The 20032-nt window shown below is 38.0% G+C and overlaps 1 protein-coding gene across 11 annotated transcripts in view; it reads left to right on the top strand.

Moving 5' to 3' along the window:
• ERC1 (ELKS/RAB6-interacting/CAST family member 1) overlaps positions 1 to 20032 on the top strand; it is a 556187-nt gene that overhangs the window by 192310 nt on the left and 343845 nt on the right. For all 11 annotated transcript variants that reach the window (XR_010343042.1, XM_064377601.1, XM_064377596.1 and 8 more), the window contains 2 exons: positions 1391 to 1531; positions 7654 to 7847. Coding sequence is in view for 10 of the 11 variants with exons in the window: in XM_064377601.1 (XP_064233671.1) it covers positions 1391 to 1531; positions 7654 to 7847 (335 nt within the window). In the remaining variant the exon portion in view is untranslated. The remainder of the gene's footprint in view (positions 1 to 1390; positions 1532 to 7653; positions 7848 to 20032) is intronic.

Genomic DNA, 20032 nt, shown 5'->3' with positions numbered 1-20032 from the left:
GGTGCCACATTTCCATGACTGTAATCCTAGCACTTTGGGAGGCCGAGGCAGGCAGATCACAAGGTCAGGAGGTCAAGACTAACACAGTAAAACACCATCTCTACTAAAAAACAAAATTTAGCTGGGCGTGTTGGCAGGCACACGTAGTCCCAGCTACTTGGGAAGCTGAGACAGGAGAATCACTTGAACCCGGGAGGTGAAGGTTGAAGTGAGCTGAGATCACGATACTGCACCCCAGCCTAGGTGACAGAGCAAGACTCGTCTCAAAAAAAAAAAAAAAAATTCTTTTAGCAGACTTTTGTGAATACCTTAAGGAATATTTCAGAAAGATTGGTTCATTCATTTTCTAAGTGTTACTGTGTTTTGAGTTTTTTTTTTACTTGTTAATAGTATTTTTATAGACCCTAAAATAACTGAAGCTCAGATACATTTGGAGAAATAGTGTGCTAAAGATAAGAAAGTTGACAGATAAAAGCAATATGCAAAAGGAAGAAATTTTATGTATAGCAGCTATCAAAGAAAACAACAGCTGTTAAATTAGGTGACTTAATATATTTTGATCTTGTTTTGGAGAATCCTGTTAATGTGACATAAATAGCAAAGATGCCTCATGCCATGTAATCAGATGATCATAATGCATGAGCTTTAGCATCTTTCTCTGGATTTTCTTTCTAATATCTTTAGGAAATGTTATGGAGGTTTAAATTCCTAATAGAATTTTTCTTCTAATAGGGAAAAATGTGATTTTTTTTTTTTAAGTGACAATGTCTCACTCTGTTGCTCAGGCTGGAGTGCGGTGGCATAATCATAGCTTACTGCAGCCTTGAACTCCTGGGCTCAAGGGATCCTCCTATTCAGTCTTCCAAGTACCTAGGACTATATGTGTGTACTACCATGCCAGCCTAAGTTAAATTTTTTTTTTTTTTTTTTGATGAAGACAGGGTCTTGCTATGTTTCCTGGGCTAGTCTTGAACTCCTGGCCTCAAGTGATCCCCCTGCCTTGGCCTCCCAAAATGCTGGGATTACAGGCATGGAAACCTGGCATCTGGCTGAAAAATGTTTTATGTTTAAGTTAATGTAGCTACTGAGGTTTGACTACTTAAATTTACAAAGCTTGATCTACTTTCGTTTATTTTGTGAGAATGGGTATGTATTAACAGAACTCTTTAAATCACTGTTTAATTGGTATTTCTTGAGAATCCATCTTATTTGTTAAGAGTTGAAAGCTAGAGCTAATATTGTTTCATATTTCCTGGATTATCTTGAAATGGAAATATATCAGTATTTGGTAATGGAAAGGAACTGACAGCCACCATGATAATAAATATAAAATTCAAAATCTCTATTTTCTTTATAGTTAGTTATTCTAGATGTGTGTTGCCTCTTTTAGGCTTCACTTTTGGATCTGAAAGAGCATGCTTCTTCTCTGGCATCCTCAGGACTGAAAAAGGACTCACGGCTTAAGACACTAGAGATTGCTTTGGAGCAGAAGAAGGAGGAGTGTCTGAAAATGGAATCACAATTGAAAAAGGTTAAAGAAAATTTTTTACATTTTTTTTGCTTTGCTTTAAGAGCATAGTAGATAACCTTAGGGTGTTTATAGGGAATAATTTACCAATGGAATAATAATCCCCAAACTTTAAAATACCATATATGTCTGAATTAATTCTCTTAGCATTCTTATTCTACTTTATTTTATTCAAGATAATCCCCCAAATCATAGAAAATTGACAGTTCAGAGAAAGAAAAATATGCAACTCCCTTGTGAGTAAAATATGAGAGCACAGTGTGAAAATCTCAATTACCTGATATTTTTCTTCCATTAGAATCAGGCTTCTGCCAGGTACAGAACTACAAAAAAGATCTTGATAACTACAAAAAAGATCTTAAAGACTTGAAGGAAAAAGTCAGCCTATTGCAAGGCGACCTTTCAGAGAAAGAGGTTAAGTTCGCCGGAATATAATTAGTTTGTTTGCTTAATCATTGCATTGTGTCTGTTTGTTATTGGTGTTTATATAATGCAGGTATTTTTCAGTAGAACAAGGCCTGTGAATGGAAGGCTTAACTTTAACTCAGTATTTTAAGGATGATTATTCACTTGTTACGTCAGCTTCTTTTGTCCAAAGGTGATATTTTATACAATTACAGGCTCATGCCTGTAATTCCAGCTTCTTGGGAGGTTGAGGTGGGAGGATTACTTCATGCCAGGAGTTGGACACCAGCCTGTGCCACAGAGTGAGACCCCGTCTCTTAAAAACAGAAAAAAAGAATAAGTGAGAGCGTATTTGCTAATTTAACCTATGGAGTAAGATCTGAGACTCAGAACAGTTATTAAATATCCTGTTTCAGATTTTATCTCATTTTGGAGAATGTTAATTTCCTAGCATTTTTTTAAAGACAGGGTGCATATTGTCAGAAAGTTTTTTTTTATTTGTTATACTTTTAATTTTTCATAGCAATTTATTAGGCCTAGAATTTTGTTTTTACCTTCTACATTAGGTTCTAGTTTTTTGCTTTATAGTTTCTTTGTAGATTTACGTGAAGGACTATTTGGCATATTTTCTTCTTGGAAACTATTACTTGTGTATTATTAGTGTTCTAATTTATATTTATTCAAAACCCTGTGCTTATCATTGAAATTTTTAAAGTAAGATTTATTTTCTGTTTTGTTTGGAGTAGGAAATGACTGGTCTTGAGGTAATGATAATTGAAGTCATTTTTGACCTATTTTATAGCTTAAGAATTTATATCCTGTATCTGAATGCTGGCATTCCGTGTCTTCAACATGAGATAACATCCTCAGACTTTATTAAGGAAAGGATTGAAACTCAACTTTTGAGTTATCAAATTCTTTTTGTCTTTTTTCTTTTTTAGAGATGGGTCTTGCTCTGTCGTTCAGTCTGGAGTACAGTGGTGTAAGCATAGTTTGCTGTAACTTCAGACTGATGGGTTTAAGCGATCTTCCTGCCTCAGCCTCCCAAAGAGTTGGGACTACAGACCCATGCCACAACACTTGACTAAGTTACAAAAAAAAATTTTTTTTTTAGCAGAGGGGTCTTGCCATGTTGCCTAGGCTGGTCTCAAACCCCTGCCTCAAAAGATCCTTCTGTCTTGGCCTTCCAGAGTACTGGCAGCAAGGCCACTATGCTCAGCCTTGAGTTAACAGAATTTTTAAAATGCTTAATTCTTTTTTTTTTTTCTTTCTAGGGTGAAATGTTTGTTTCTAGACTCTGATTTTTTTTGTTGAAACTTATTCACCATATTTTTTTAACTGTTAATTTTCTTTCCCTTGATTATCCTACTCTTAAAACATTTTCTCTACTTTTCTTTCTTCTTTTCTGCCTGATGCTTCTGTCTTTAGCATCCTATAGTAGTGTGGGGCCACTCATCCAAGCCAGTCAGTGAGCTAGCCAAGTGGTACATAGTCCCAGTTGTAGTTTTTTCTGGCTTTTGTGGGAATGACATTTTTATCACCCAATAGATAAATGAATATATTTAACTTTCTCATCTCTCCCTTCCTGAAATAGGAACTCTATTGTAATTTTTTTATGATTTTTTTAAAATTATTCCTCTCCAAAGTATATTGAGGTTAATACAAAATAGAAACGTTTCTCTTAGACCAAAATTTTTCCTCATACTTTGGGAAGTGTTTGCATTTCTGCTGCCTTTGCTTTGTTTTGTTCTTAGTGAGTTAATCCATTCAGGACTGCTTCTCTTTCCTTTTATTTCCACTGTGTTGTGGCTTTTAGCCACACCAGTTTAGGGTACAGTTTTGCTAACACATTAAAATATGTATCTGCCAGTAGAGTCTTTTATAAAGGCCATGCTTAATAACTGCATTTTGACAACTGATGACACCTGAAACGAAATTGGTAGAGAACTTAATCTTGAAAGTACCTCTGTTGCTTCCACAAAGCATTTAACAAAATGTACATAAATATTTCTCTTACTTTAGGTACTTTGAATCAGAGATTTCCTAAGTATATATATTTACCCCTTTAATATTTTTTGAAACCATTTTAAGGGACTAAATATGTTTTGTTGTTTATTGAATAAGAAAAACAAAACTTGTCTTAGTCTTTACTTTCTCATTAAATAGGTTATGTGGTAAAAATGTTGATTTCTATGGGAATACGATTATCTGCATGGTTTTGTAATCTTACGTGTTTTACTATGACATGTATGAAATACAAAAGAACAAAATCTGCCTCCAGTGTACGAGTATTGTGGTTTTAATAATGTAAAAGGTAGGTATTTTTCAGAACAAGGCCTGTGGATGGAAGACTTAACTTCAACTCAGTATTTTAAGGATGGTTATTCACTGTTAGGTCAGCTTCTTTTGTCCAAAGGTGATATTTTACACAAATATTTAATATTGTTATTTCACTAAAGTTTGTAGCTTTTGCTTCTGAATGTTCTTGACCTCACATTCTAAAAGCAAGGTGTATAATTATCTGCATTTTTAAAACATAGGTTAACATACAGTTAGAACTTAATGAGTAAGAAAGGAGAGAAGAGAATGAAGCCATGAAATGAAATAACTTCATCCAGAAAATACCTTTCATACTGATACTGTGATAAGTGACTCTATGCACAGAAGAAATGCTTGCATCTTGAATTAAATGTCGTATTCCACAATTTAGAAATCCATTTTATTTTTATTTACTTTTTTGTGACAGAATCTCGCTCTGTTACTCAGGCTGGAATGCAGTGGCATGATCTCGACTCACTGAAGCCTCCACCTCCTGGGTTTAAGCAATTCTCATGCCTCACCCTCCCAAGTAGTTGGGATTATAGGTGTGCGCTACCACGCCCGGCTAATTTTTGTACTTTTTAGTGGAGACAGCGTTTTGCCATGTTGGCCAGGCCGGTCTTGAACTCCTGGCCTCAGGTGATTCACCCACCTTGGCCTCCCAAAATGGTGGGATAACAGGTGTGAGCCACTGCACCTGGCCTAGAAATACATTTTAAAGGGATGTTTATAACACTGATTTGAAAAATGTGCCTTTTTTTGGAGTTTGTATTGTAATTTATAAAGTTGTAAGGATCTTTTAAGGTGGTTTAAAATTCTTAGAATTTTATTTAAAAGTACAAATTAACTCAGCAAGAGTTTAGACGTAAACTACTCTGATACAGAATTTGTTGTTATAAGGGAAGGGAAGGTTTACAGTATCTTTGATTTTCTTTTCTAGTTTGATTTATTTTGTCTTTAAAGATTGTCATTTAATATTCTTTTATCATCTTTATTGTTATTATTTTATCATTTTTTTGTAGAGGCAAGGTCCCACTATGTTGCCCTGGCAGATCTTGAGCTCCTGGACTCAAGCAGTTCTCCACCTTAGCCTCCCAAAGTGCTGGGATTAGGGACATGAACCGCTGCACCTGGCCTCATTCCATATTCTTAATCATCTTCCGGGCTACATTTAGTCTTACATTTATATTTAATTACTGATTAATATCTCTTCTTCCCATTTTTTCTTTTCCTACCGTTTAGGCCTATGGATTGTTTTACATCAAATGGTAACTAGCCCACTGCTTTTCGCATATTCATTTTTTCTACAAATAATTGAGTTTTTACTCTGTCAGTTACTACACTGGGCACTGAGGATATAATGGTGGACAAGACAGACCTGTCCCTTGATTCATATAATTTATAGCCTCTATCAGGAAGGTAGACACTTAAGAAGATAATTGTAGTAAATCACACGGTGTGAGGTAAGCTTATATCAAAGAAAACTAACCTAGGTCAAGGTTATGGAGTACCTCCTAACAGAAGTGACCCTTTCTAAGCTGAGACCTCAAAGTAAGGACTCACCAGCATGTATGAAGACCCAGAATGCTGATATGTAGTAGTTATATTTGTGGAGTTACAAATAATATATTTATAATAAATTATTAGAAGTCAGCATTATCTCAGTGACACTAAATGGCAGCTGGCCTTCACATTTGTTTACACAGTCATCTTTTGTGCCCCTACATCAAGTCTCCTCCTATTGCCTATTTCATCACCTTCTTTCTTTGTGGATACTGAGAATTTTCTCAGTTACTTCCGCTTTTGTTTGCATCTTCAGTCTGTTCCCTTTTTTCCCCCCTCCCTTTATGTGTAATATGATCAGCTTTCTATTGAAATATCTCCTGATCTTGGTACTCCTTATACTCTCTTCCCTTTCTGCTTTTCTATTAGATGTACTGTATTTATAGCCACCTTCTGCCCATGAAAGATTGACTGCTACAGGAGTTTCTCTTCTACAATTAACTCAGAAGCTGGCAAACCATGTGAAACAAGTGATTTTAGACATTGGACAGCATTCAGTGCAGAACAATGATCTCTTCTTACCTTCCAAACTTACATACGATTTTTGTTTCTTAAAATATACTTCATATGTTTTTCAAGGTTAAGGGTTAGGGAAGTCTGTATTTAAGACAGATAAAAGATTTTTTTTCTACATGTGTGAAGCCTTAAACAAATGAACTTGAGAAAGGACTTATCTTAAAAGTATAGCTGTTACTTTTACCAAGCATTTAGCACAATTTACCCAAACATTTCTCATTTACTCAAGGTACTTTGCTTCAGAGCTTTCTGAAATATTCCTAAGAATATATATTTTCTCCTTTAATATTTTTTCAAACCATTTTAAGGGACTAAATATATTCTGTGGTCTATTGAATAAGAAAAAACAGCTTTTGTCTTCTCATTAAATACATTCTGCATTCCAGCAGAAAAGTAAGGTCTTGAAAATTAGTTTGTAATTATTGCAACTGTTTTGTATTCCAAAATGCATTAACAATATTAGTTGACTTTTATAATAGGATCCTGAAGAAAAATTTTTTTCTCAGATCTTAGTATGGTTCTTTAAAAAAAATTTTTTTTAATATATATATTTTTTAATAGTGATGGGGCCTTGCTGTGTTACCCAGGCTGGTCTTCAACTTGTGGCCTCAAGCAATCCCCCTGCTTGGGCCTCCCTTAGTGCTGGGATTATAGGCTCAAGCCACTGAGCCCAGCCCTAAGTGTGGTTCTTGATTTCTGAATTCATTTGTTTCTTCCATATTATTTTGTAAATTCTGTAATCCTTGCATGAGGGAGCTACCTATGTGGTGGTGGTAGCAGCTGTTTTCTTAATCTAACTCACATTTTTATGGCATCACACTGACAGTATCTGTATGGTTCTAGATGTCCAAGGCTATGTGATTCACACAAGTTAGGTAAAGCAGCATATAGGAGATGGAAACGGAAGTTAGTCTAGTGGGAATTAAGTCTCTGCACTGGTCCGGTTATAAGATCAGCAGTGAGTCCCTGGTGTTGCCTTTTGATATTATCTTGGAGAGATCAGTAACAGTCCAATGACTTGTTTGTTTGTCTCACTAAATTCTGAAGCATCTTTTGGCTTATGATGATTTTTAATCTAATAATATTCGGAGATGTATTAATTAAAACAACTAATCTATTTGGAACCTAAGATAATTCTCCATTTATTACTAATATTTTTCTATGTAATACTTAAGCAGATAAAAACCTTATAAATTGCAGACTAGCTGTTAGATATTTGATAATACGGTTCTTAAATTGGAATATAAATAGTTATTTGGGACACGGTTTGCCCATTGCCACCTGTGTGTGTCTGATAGGATTGAAATGCTTTTCTTTGTTAGGCACATGAGGCAGCATTGGAAGCCAGGGCCAGTCCAGAGATGAGTGACCGAATACAGCACTTGGAGAGAGAGATCACCAGGTACAAAGATGAATCTAGCAAGGCCCAGGCGGAAGTTGATCGACTCTTAGAAATCTTGAAGGAGGTGGAAAATGAGAAGAATGACAAAGATAAGAAGATAGCTGAGTTGGAAAGGTAAGAAAGGGAAGCTGATTGGGACTCATGAGGTTAAAGTATGGTTTTAAAAGTATATGCTTTTGGGGATATACTTTTTCAGTGTATCTGACTCTGAATTTAGGTTCTTGAGTCCTAGCTATTAGCTGCCTTTTTTCTAGGTCAGTGTACATTCTTTGTTGCAGTATCTAAAAGGAACATAGAATGGGAGTAAATTGGGAAGCTATGCACTGCGACATCATTGATTGGCAAAAGAGAAAGTATTCATTAATTTAAAATTAGTGTTTTTACTGGCAAATCAAGAGAGGACAAATGTCTACTTTTTAATTTCTTCATATAGTGAAAAAATGATCCTCAAGCATAAGGAGTTAATCTTTTATCACCGGTTGAGACCTTCATTGTTGAGCTAATAATGCTCCTTTGGGATTTTTAGACTTTTCACAATTTTTATTGTTGAAAAGCAAGCTGTTACATCAGTGCATTAGATCAAAATTAGGAGGAGAGACACTTTGAGGACAATTTAGGAGCCCTGGATGTGTTTTTTATGAAGCTGTCTCTTACTTGGAATTCTTCAAAATATTCTGTGTTTGAACAAATCTAGGCAGACAGGTATCTTTCTTAGAAGTTTTTTGGTGTTTTTTCTTATTATTTTATGCTAAAGGTCAAGCACTTGCCTCTTCACCTCTTCTTTGACACCATATATTTAACGTAAATTTAGAAGTGTGCAGAAATAGCTCTGCTGGTAGAACTTTGTTAATTACCTATATTCTGAACAGCCAGAAAGACTGACAGTCACAGAACGGTGTCACTAATCTACGTGGCCTTTTGAGGACTGATCCTTAAGAATATTTTTTTTCATGCTCTTGAAGGCTGAGAAGTATTAGAGTACTTCCATAAATTTTTTACTAAGATTTGAAGTTTTGGGTTGACTTGATATGGTCCTCTGAAGTTATTTTTTCACCATTCTACAGTCATACAATTTTAATTTTCAAGAAACCAAAACTAGGCTGGGCGCAGTGGCTCACGTCTGCAGTCCCAGCACTTTGGGAGGCTGAGGCGGGTGGATCACCTGAGGTCAGGAGTTTGAGACCAGTCTGACCAACATGGAGAACCCTTGTCTCTACTCAAAATACAAAAATTAGCTGGGCATGGTGGCAGGCGCTTGTAATCCCAGCTACTCAGGAGGCTGAAGCAGGAGAATTGCTTGAATCCGGGAGGCGGAGGTTATAGTGAGCTGAACTCACACCACTGCACTCCAGCCTGGGTGACAAGAGCAAAACTCCGTCTCAGAAACAAACAACAAAAGAAACCGAAACTATAAAGTCTAACCTTCACAGCTCTTCACTGTACTGAAAGTGTAAATTACATGGGCTGATTACCTGCTCACCAAAACACGAAGGATCTTATTTTGGTATTAACGCTATTCATTTTCTTCAGTTCTGGATAAGATATATGGATAAAATTCTTTAAGTCAGAATTTTAAAATTACCATCGCCTCAAAATTTGATTATGTGCATTTTTTATATCTTCATCTCTGAACTGCACTCTCCCCCACAACACACATGTGCATGCATGTGTATATACGCCCTCACCCCTTACATACTTATGTGAATACATGCCTCTCTTGGCTTTTGGAAAGGCCTAAAATCTGCAACAGTACTGCATAGATACTAAAAATATAGTGCTTTTGATTGATTAGTGACTTTCCACTAAATATATTTCACTAAAGAAATTCTTTGAATAAGTTTTATTTTATGGTTTGATTTCTTGTATTAGAAGTCTACATTTGTAATTATTGTTTGCTATTCCAGGCAGCTTGCTTGAAAATGTTTTTTATTCATTTTGGGTGCCAGTATTGATTTTGGGAGATGGATGTGAATGGAAGGAGATTAAGAAATAGGACTAAGTCTGTATTTGACATCCAAAGCGCACCAAATAGCAACTTTTATTAGCCACTATATTTCTCACATTTTTAGAAAGAGTTGTAAATGATCTACTCTTTCCACAGAATGTAACTCTTTCAAAAGTTGGAAAAAGCACTTTACAGTTCTGTCCTTTGGCCCTATAGCATTATAATTTTTTTTAGGATTTAACACAGTTTCTTGGCTACTGGAAAAAAAAAAAAGGAAACAGCTTTCATAACTCAGCTTTTGCTACCAGCTTTGAATTTGTGACTTGGTAACACAGTTTAAGATGTTGAATAAACAGTAGAATCATAGAATTTGTGAAAGTAATCTAGCATAGCATTTTATGGAAGAGGAAACCGAGACCCAGAGAAGTTATCCCTGAAGTGACACAGTGGTTGAGCCAGAGCTAATAGAATGGGGTTTGTAAATTCCAACTCAATTTTCTTTCTGTTCTGCCAAGGTTAGTTATGTTCTTTTTGGACTTCTTGACAACTGTTATTTGAAGGTTCCTTACCCTTAGGTGATTTATTCTTTTACCCCATCTAGACCCAATGTCTTAAGCAGAAGTGGCTATATTTAGTATTATGGCTTGCTTACAAACTAAGGTAGATTTTGGTTTCACTTATGCCCTTGAATGCCATTTTTATAAACTGAGTTCTTATTTTAGGAGATAATCAGTGCATTCTGTGTCAAAGACAGTTGGAATTACATTTTGCCTCTTATTCCCAGATTTAGTACTGATTTGCATGTGTGTGGCTTCTGTGTTTCTTACTAACCATTTGCTTCTTATGTTGTCATTCCACTATTTTCTATGTGTGTGTCTGACTCCCTGTAATTTATCATTTGACTTTCTTCATCTTTATTTTTGTCTTACCATGGTCCTGTTCCGTTGGGGTTTTTGGTGTCTGTGTGTTTATATGTGTATGCTCCTTCTGCCCCTTGGCCAGGCTGTTTCTCAGAAAGCCAATCTCTTGCAAATTGTATCTTCCGCACCAGGTTTCTGTCCCTGTACCATCAGGGGGTTTTATTGTGGACTTCCTGGGAAAGTGAGTATTATATAAGGCTATAGTCTTACACTAGAGTGAATTGCTGCTGCTGCTTTTACTACTGCTGGGGCTTGCTTGGAATTTAGCTTGATCATAATTAAACAACAGCTGATTTTATGTCATGTTGAACTATACCTCTTTAGGTACCCTGATTTTTGATAAAAATCAGTCTGTGTTCGTTCTGGTAAAGTTCTGATATTGCTAGTTGTAATTGTTTTCATCTTTGTTTCTAGCCCATCTTTTATTTAGTTGTTCTTATGCTGGAACACTCTTTAAATAGTTCCTCAACTAATGTAACCGTAGTGCCACACCGTAGATTCAGCATGTAGAATTAATGTCTTAAGGATGTTCAGCAATCTACTAAGTGCAAAAACAAAAGCAGACTGTTACAATAATTGAACTCAAGAAAATCCTTAGTATTCTTTTCATTTTATAGTGCTTCTTATATAAGGATCTCCAATATTAAAATGTTCAGATTATATTACGAAGGATTCTCAGGCTTGTTCTTTGTGATCTAAAGAAATAAATGAATAGTTTCTTCCCATGTTGGCTGTTACAGAAAATAGTCTTGTCAGAAGATGATTTAGTGTTATACTACACTCTTGACCCACTGCAATTTTAAATGGAGGATTGGGCAAGCCCACTAATACATCTGTAAATATAAAATATTTTCCCCAATTAAATCTAAGAAGTAGTTCTTATAAATTTATATTCCATACTGTGGTGCATATTAGTTGGAATTCACTGAGAAGCAGAATTAGTAGGGTGTATACACACACACACACACACACAGATAAATATATATATACACACACACAATCATATACAAACACACACAGAAGCATACATGCCTACATATATTAAGATATTTATTACAGAGAATAAAGTCTTAAAAAATTGTGGGGTTGGCCAGGCAAGACTGAAATCCCTGTGGAAGGCTGTCAGGAAGAGATGATCATGAGCAGGATGGAATCTTTTGCAGGCACAGCCAAAGCTGTGGTCCACAGGCAGAATTTCTTTTCTCTCCTGAGGAAACCTCATCCCTGTTTTTAAATTTTTCCAAAGGATTCATTTATGCCTATTGGGATTATCTGGGATAGTCTTCCTCACTTAAATTGATTAGAGGCTTTAATTATGTCAGCAAAATACCTTCACAAGGACCATGTAGACTAATATTTGATGGAGTAACTGGGCACTGTAGTGTAGCCAAGTTAATATTTCAAAAAAGTCATCATCTGGTGGTTCTGGACACTATAGAAAAAACAAACAAACCAGAGCTTGAAAAGTCATTAGAAAAGTAGGTAAATTTAGATTAGCCTCAGGAACCCTGAATGTAACTGAGAATTTCTCTCCTAAAAGGAACATATTAGAGTTTCTGTTTAGATTAATAATGAGTAGGAATCTCTTTGGTATAATTTTTTTAGATTTTTTTTATTGTACTTTAGGTTCAGGGGTACATGTGCAGGTCATGCAGGATTGTTGCATAGGTACATATATGACAATGTGGTTTGCTGTCTCCATCCCCCCATCACCTATATCTGGCATTTCTCCCCATGCTATCCCTCCCCAACCTCCCTACCTCCCGCTGTCCCTCCTCTAGTTCCCCCCAACAGACCCCAGTGTGTGATGCTCCCCTCCCTTTGTCCATGTGTTCTCCTTGTTCAACACTCACCTATGAGTGAGAACATGCGGTGTTTGATTTTCTGTTCTTGTGTCAGTTTGCTGAGAATGATGGTTTCCAGATTCATCCATGACCCTACAAAGAACACAAACTCATCATTTTTCAAGGCTGCATACTATTCCATAGTGTATATGTGCCACATTTTCCTCTTCCAGTCTATCATCGATGGGCATTTGGGTTGGTTCCAGGTCCTTCTGTTGTAAACAGTGCCACAATGAACATACATGTTCACGTGTCTTTATAATAGAACAATTTATAATCCTTTGGGTATATACCCAGTAATGGGATTGCTGGGTCAAATGGAATTTCTATTTCTAGGTCTTTGAGGAATTGCCACACCGTCTTCCACAATGGTTGAACTAGTTTACACTCCCACCAACAGTGTAAAAGTGTTCCTATTTCTCCACATCCTCTCCAGCATCTGTTGTCTCCAGATTTTTTAATGATCGCCATTCTAACTGGTGTGAGATGGTATCTCAATGTGGTTTTGATTTGCGTTTCTCTAATGACCAGTGGTGATGAGCATTTTTCATGTTTCTTAGCCTCATATATGTCTTCTTTTGAAAAGTGTCTGTTCATATCCTTTACCCACATTTGGACGGGTTTGTTTTTTTCTTGTTTTTAGTTCTTTGTAGATTCTGGATATTAGCCCTTTGTCAGATGGGTATATTGCAAAATTTTTTTCCCATTTTGTTGGTTGTCAGTTCACTCTAATCATTGTTTCTTTTGCTGTGCAGAAGCTCTGGAGTTTAATTAGTTCCCATTTGTCTATTTTGGCTTTTGTTGCCAATGCTTTTGGTGTTTTAGTCATGAAGTCCTTGCCTATGCCTATGTCCTGAATGGTTTTGCCTAGGTCTTCTTCTAGAGTTTTTATGGTGTTAGGTCATATGTTTAAGTCTTTAATCCATCTGGAGTTAATTTTAGTGTAAGGTGTCAGGAAGGGGTCCAGTTTCTGCTTTCTGCACACAGCTAGCCAGTTTTCCCAACAGCATTTATTAAACAGGGAATCCTTTCCCCATTGCTAGTTTTTGTCAGATTTGTCAAAGATCAGATGGTTGTAGATGTGTGGCGTTGCCTCCAAGGCCTCTGTTCTGTTCCTTTGGTCTATATCTCTGTTTTGGTACCAGTAAGTACCATGCTGTTTTGATTACTGTAGCCCTGTAGTATAGTTTGAAGTCAGGTAGTGTGATGCCTCCGGCTTTGTTCTTTTTGCTTAGGATTGTCTTGGCTATGCAGGCTCTCTTTTGTTTCCAGATGAAGTTTAAGGTGTTTGTTTCCAGTTCTTTGAAGAGGGTCGTAGGTAGTTTGATGGGGATAGTGTTGAATCTATAAATTACTTTGGGCAGTATGGCCATTTTCACAATATTGATCCTTCCTAACCATGAGCATGGAATGTTTTTCCATCTGTTTGTGTTCTCTCTTATTTCCTTGAGCAGTGGTTTGTAGTTCTCCTTGAAGGAGGTCCTTCACATCCTTTGTTAGTTGTATTCCTAGGTATTTTATTCTCTTTGTAGCAATTGTGAATGGGAGTTTGGTCATGAGGTCATGATTTGGCTCTCTTTAAGTCTGTTATCGGTGTATAGGAATGCTTATGATTTCTGAACACTAATTTTTTATCCTGAGACTTTGCTGAAGTTGCTTATCAGTTTAAGGAGATTGTGGGCTGAGATGATAGGGTCTTCTAAATAAACAATCATATCATCTGCAAATATGGACAATTTGACTTCCTCCTTTCCTAACTGAATACCCTTTATTTCTTTTTCTTGCCTGATTGCTCTGGCTAGAACTTCCAATACTATATTGAATAGGAGTTGTGAGAGAGGGCATCCTTGTCTAGTGCCAGATTTCAAAGGGAATGCTTCCAGTTTTTGCCCATTCAGTATGATATTGGCTGTGGGTTTGTTGTACATAGCTTTCATTATTTTGAGATACGTTCCACTGATACCTAGTTTATTGAGAATTTTTAGCATAAAGCGTTGCTGAATTTTGTCAAAGGCCTTCTCTGCATCTGTTGAGATAATCATGTGGTTTTTGTCTTTGGTTCTGTTTATGTGGTGAATTACGTTTATAGAATTGCGTATGTTGAACCAGCCTTACACTCTCGGGATGAAGCCTACTTGATTGTGATGGATAAGCTTTTTGATGTGTGGTTCCAATTGGTTTTTCAGTATTTTATTGACGATTTTTGCATCTATGTTCATCATGGATATTGGCCTGAAGTTTTCTTTTCTTATTGAGTCTCTGCTGGTTTTTGGTGTCAGGATGATGTTGGTCTCATAAAATGATTTGGGAAGGATTCCCTCTTTTTGGATTGTTTGTAGTAATCTCTGATGGTATTCTGTATTTCTGTGGAGTCTGTGGTGATATCCCTTTTATCATTTTTTGTTGCATCTATTTGATTCTTCTCTCTTTTCTTTTTTGTTAATCTGGCTAGTGGTCTATTTTGTTGATCTTTTCAAAAAACTAGCTCCTGGATTTATGGATTTTTTGAAGGTTTTTTTTGTGTCTCTATCTCCTTCAGTTCTGCTCTGATCTTAGTTACTTCTTATCTTCTGTTAGCTTTTGAGTTTATTGATCTTGCTTCTCTAGCTTTTTCAATTTTGGTGATGTGGGTGTCAATTTTAGACCTTTCCTTGCTTCTCATGTGGGCATTTATTGCTATAAATTTCCCTCTAGACACTGCTTTAAATGTGTCCCAGAGATTCTAGTATGTTGTATATTTGTTCTCATTGGTTTTGAAGAACATCTTTATTTCTGCCTTTATTTCATTATTTATCCAGGCAACATTTAAGAGCCAATTGTTCAGTTTCCATGAAGTTGTGTGGTTCTGAGTTAGTTTCTGAAGTCTGAATTATAATTTGATTGCCCTGTGGTCTAAGAGACTGTTTGTTATGATTTCCGTTCTTTTGCATTTGCGAAGGAGTGATTTCCTTCCAATTATGTGGTCAATTTTAGAGTAGGTGCGATGTGGTGCTGAGAAGAATGTATATTCTGTGGATTTGTAGTGCAGAGTTCTGTAGATGTCTATTAGGTTTGCTTGGTCCAGATCTGAATTTAAGTCCTGGATATGTTTGTTAAGTTTCTGTCTCGTTGATCTGTCTAACGTTGACAGTGGAGTATTAAAGTCTTCCACTGTTACTGTGTAGGAGTCTAAGTCTCTTTGTAGGTCATTGAGTACTTGCCTTATGTATCTAGGTGCTCCTGTATTGGATGCGTATATATTTAGGATAGTTAGCTCTTCTTGTTGCATTGATCCTTTTACTGTTATGTAATGCCCTTCTCTGTCTCTTTTGATCTTTGTTGGTTTAAAGTCTATTTTATCAGAGACTAGGATTGCAACTCCTGCTTTTTTTTGCTCTCCATTTGCTTGATAAATCGTCCTCCATCCCTTTATTTTGAGCCTATGTGTGTTCTTGTACGTGAGATGGGTTTCCTGAATATAGCACACTGATGAGTTTTGACTTTTTATCCAGTTTGCCAGTCTGTGTCTTTTGATTGGGGCTTTTAGCCCATTTACATTTAAGGTTAATATTGTTATGTGTGAATTTGATCCTGCCATTTTGATGCTAGCTGGTACGTTTTGCCCATTAGTTGACGCATTTTCTTCAATGTGTTGATGGTCTTTACCATTTGGAACATTTTTGGAGTGGCTGGTACTGGTTGTTCCTTTCTATGTTTAGTTCTTCTTTTGGGAGCTCTTGTAAGGCAGGCCTGGTGGTAACAAAATCTCTCTGCAATTGCTTGTTCATAAAGGATTTTATTTCTCCTTTGCTTATGAAGCTTAGTTTGGTTGGATATGAAATTCTAGGTTGAAAGTTCTTTTCTTTAAGTATGTTGAATATTGGCCCCCACTCTGTTCTGGCTTGTAGTGTTTCTGCCGAGAGATCCACTTTTAGTCTGATGAACTTCCCTTTGTCGGTAACTCCACCTTTCTCTCTGGCTGCCCTTAGCATTTTCTCCTTCATTTCAACCCTGATGAATCTGATGATTATGTGTCTTGGGGTTGCTCTTCTTGAGGAACATCTTTGTGGTGTTCTCTGTATTTCCTGGATTTGAATGTTGGCCTGCCTTGCTAGGTTGGGGAAGTTCTCCTGGATGATATCCTGAAGAGTGTTTTTCAGCTTGGATTCATTTTTTCTGTCACATTCAGGGACACCTATCAAAGTGGATTAAGTCTTTTCACATAATCCCATATTTCTTGGAGGCTTTGTTCATTTCTTTTCACTCTTCTTTCTCTAATCTTGCCGTCTCGTTTTATTTCATTGAGTTGCTCTTCAATCTCTGATATCCTTTCTTCTGCTTGATTGATTTGGCTACTGAAACTTGTGTATGGTTCACGAAGTTCTCGTGCTGTGTTTTTAAATTATGTCAAGTCTTTTATGTTTTTCTCTAAGCTGGTTATTCTTGTTAGCATTTCGTCTAACCTTTTTTCAAGGTTCTTAGTTTCTTTGTATTGGATTAGAACATGTTCCTTTAGCTCAGAGAAGTTTTTTATTACCCAGTTTCTGAAGCCTGCTTCTGTCAGTTCATCAAGCTAATTCTCTGTCCAGTTTTGGTCCCTTGCTGTTGAGGAGTTGTGATCCCTTGGAGGAGGAGAGGCATTCTGGTTTTTGGTGATTTCATCCTTTTTGTGCTGGTTTCTTCCCATCTTCGTGGATTTATCTACCTTTGGTCTTCGAAGTTGGTGACTTTCAGATGGCGTCTCTGAGTGGACATCCTTTCTGTTCATGTTGAAGCTATTTCTTTCTGTTTTTTAGTTTTCCTTCTAACAGTCAGGCCTCAAGGCCTCAGGGCTGCTGGAGGTCCACTCCAGACCCTGCTTGCCTGGGAATCACCCACAGGGGCTGCAGAACAGCAAGGATTGCTGCCTTTTCTTTCCTCTGGTAGCTTTGTCCCAGAAGGGTACCTGCCAGATGTCAGCCAGAGCTCTCTTGTATGAGGTGGCTTATAGGGATATATGGGGGTCAGGGAGCCACTTGAGGAGTCAGTCTATCCCTTATCAGAGCTCAAGTGTTGTGCTGTTAGCTCTGTTGCTCCCTTCAGAGCTGCTGGACAGGGACATTTAATCCTCCTGCAGCGGAACTCACATGGCCCCTTTTCCCAGGGGCCTTTTTTCCAGAGATGCCCTGCCCAGCAAGGAGGGAGTTTAGTCACAGTCTGCCTGCAGAGGCGTTGCGGACCTGCCACAGACTCTGCCCGGCTACTGTGTAAACTTCCTTTTGTTTTTGTTTACACAGGTAAGGTTAGAATTGCCTCGGTAATGGCGGACTGCCTCAGTAAAGTCAGAAGCCCTAACTGCCACCCAGGTTTACTGTCCTGGTTGAAGCTTAAACTTCTGTGTTAGCTGTGAAAATCCCAAGCCAGTGGGTTTCAGTTTGCTGGTCTCTGTGGGCGTGGGACCTGCTGAGCCAGATAACCTGGCTCCCCGCCTTCAGCCCCCTTTCTCTCAGGGGTATGGGCAGCTCTGAGTGCCAGCCAAAACAGCTGCTGAGCTTTGTGCTGCAAACTTGCAGTGCTAGCTGAATTGGCCACCCATATTTGCACTGGAAACCCACGGTGCCTGTGTAGGGAATCTCCTGGTCTGTGGGCTGCAAAGACTGCAGGAGATGCGCAGCATTTGAACCAGAGTGCTGAAGTGGCTGGAAAAGTCCCCAGTGGCCTCCGTTGGGTAAGGGGGAGGTCCTTTAGCCTGCTGCACTTCCTGGGTGAGGCAGCGCACCACCCTGCCTCGGTTTGCCCTCCTTGAGCTATACCCACTGTCCAGCTGGTCCCATTGAGATGAACCTGGTACCTCTGTTGGAAATGCGGAGATCACTGCCTTCTGTTTTGCTCTTGCTAGGAACTGTGCTCTGAAGCTGTTCCTATTCGGCCATCTTGGCAGAAGTCCCCATTTTGATTCTTTTAAAATAAGGTGGTAATTTGAGGGTAATAGTTAAACCAGTCATAGATTGTTCTGCTATGCCATTCTTTTCAGATCAGCTCACGCAGGTGTCAATCCTACTTTTCCTTTGTTTTAGTCCTCTTTATTTTGCTTTCTCTCTGCTTCCACCTCACGCCCCACCCTAATGCCTGGAACAAATCTCACCCCTTCATCTTTTGAGAGGAATACATATAGCAGATTTTTGCCTCCAACTAGGCAACTACTTTAAAGTGGGGTGTATTTTGAATTTAAGAAAGATATCCAAAAATTTTAATGCAATTTGTTATATTTTTTCATTTTAGCTACCCCTTCTATATCATGACTTTTTGGATTGAGGGGTAGGTGTTGGAAAGGTTTTTTTATATAGGTTTTTTCTTTTAGACAGAATCTCACCCCGTTGCCCAGGATGGAGTGTAGTGGGGTGATCACAGCTCACTATAGCCCAGACCTCCCATGCTCAAGCGATTCTCCCACCTCAGTGTTTTGAGTAGGTGGGACCACAGGCACACACCACTATGCCCAGCTAATTGTTTAATTTTTTGTAGGGACAGTGGCTCACTATGCTGCCCAGGCTGATCTTGAACTCCTGGGCTCAGGTGATCTCCCTGCCTCGGCCTCCCAAAGTGCTGGAATTACAGGCATGAGCCACCACACCTGTGGGGGGAGTATATAGAGAGAGAGCAAGAGAGAGAGGTTTTAGAGAGAGAGAGAGGTTTTTTTAAATTTTTGAGACAGAGTTTCTCTCTGTCACCCAGGCTGTTTTGCAGTGGTGTGACTTGGCTCACTGCAACCTTAGTAGAGATGGGATTTCACCCATGTTGGCCAGGCTGGTCTCAAATTCCTGGCCTCAAGTCTTCCGCCCACGTTGGCCTCCCAAAGTGCTAGGGTTACAGGCATTAGCCAGTAACTAGCTTTTTGTTAGACAGATGTTTGAGGTTAAATGACTGGTCCTGTATTACATAAGTAGGTAGCGGAATCATGCCTAACAATTCCAGTGTATGTTTCTTCTTCCTGAAAAGAAATCCTTTTCAGGTGTTCAGTTTTCATTAATGACCTCACCTCCTAGAAGAGAAGGATATAGACAGCTGGATGATTCAGAGTCTGTTCACTTGAGGATCTTACTGAGGCCAAAGTCTTTTCCCACATGCTGGAATGCCCTCTTATAGGACAGGTATTGTGGAACTGACATGTGGGTTGTTTTGATGCTAGGGGCCAGTTTTTCTACACATTAAAGGGATGCATCTGGCTCCGAGAGACTAAGACTTCATCAATACAGAAGCAATTGTCATTTCTTTTGTACATGATGCTAGTATTGGCATTTTCTATAGCTTGTCTAATAGCTAGAAATTCCAGTGATGAAATTTTAGTTCCTTAAGGTCTGGTTGAGTTCTACTGGAAGGAATCATTTAACATACCACAGAAACTGGTCATTTCAGTTAACATGTGCCCAGAATGTAGTAGTATCAAAAAGAAAGGACTTTGGACTCTATTTATGTATTTAGTGATAGGGTCTCAGATTTATTTATTTATTTATTTATTTAGTGATAGGGTCTCACTCTGTCATCCAGGCTGGAGTGCAGTAGCATTATCATGGCTCACTGCAGCCTTGACCTGCTGGGCTAAGGTGATCCTTTCACCTCACCCTCCTGGGT

This window comes from Aotus nancymaae, unplaced genomic scaffold (genome assembly GCF_030222135.1).
Source record: "Aotus nancymaae isolate 86718 unplaced genomic scaffold, 86718_ANA_hifiasm-v0.15.2.pri h1tg000016l, whole genome shotgun sequence".
NCBI classification, from domain to species: domain Eukaryota; kingdom Metazoa; phylum Chordata; class Mammalia; order Primates; family Aotidae; genus Aotus; species Aotus nancymaae.
The sequence above is the reverse complement of the archived record's forward strand: the minus strand, read 5'-3'. Positions and strand labels throughout refer to the sequence as shown.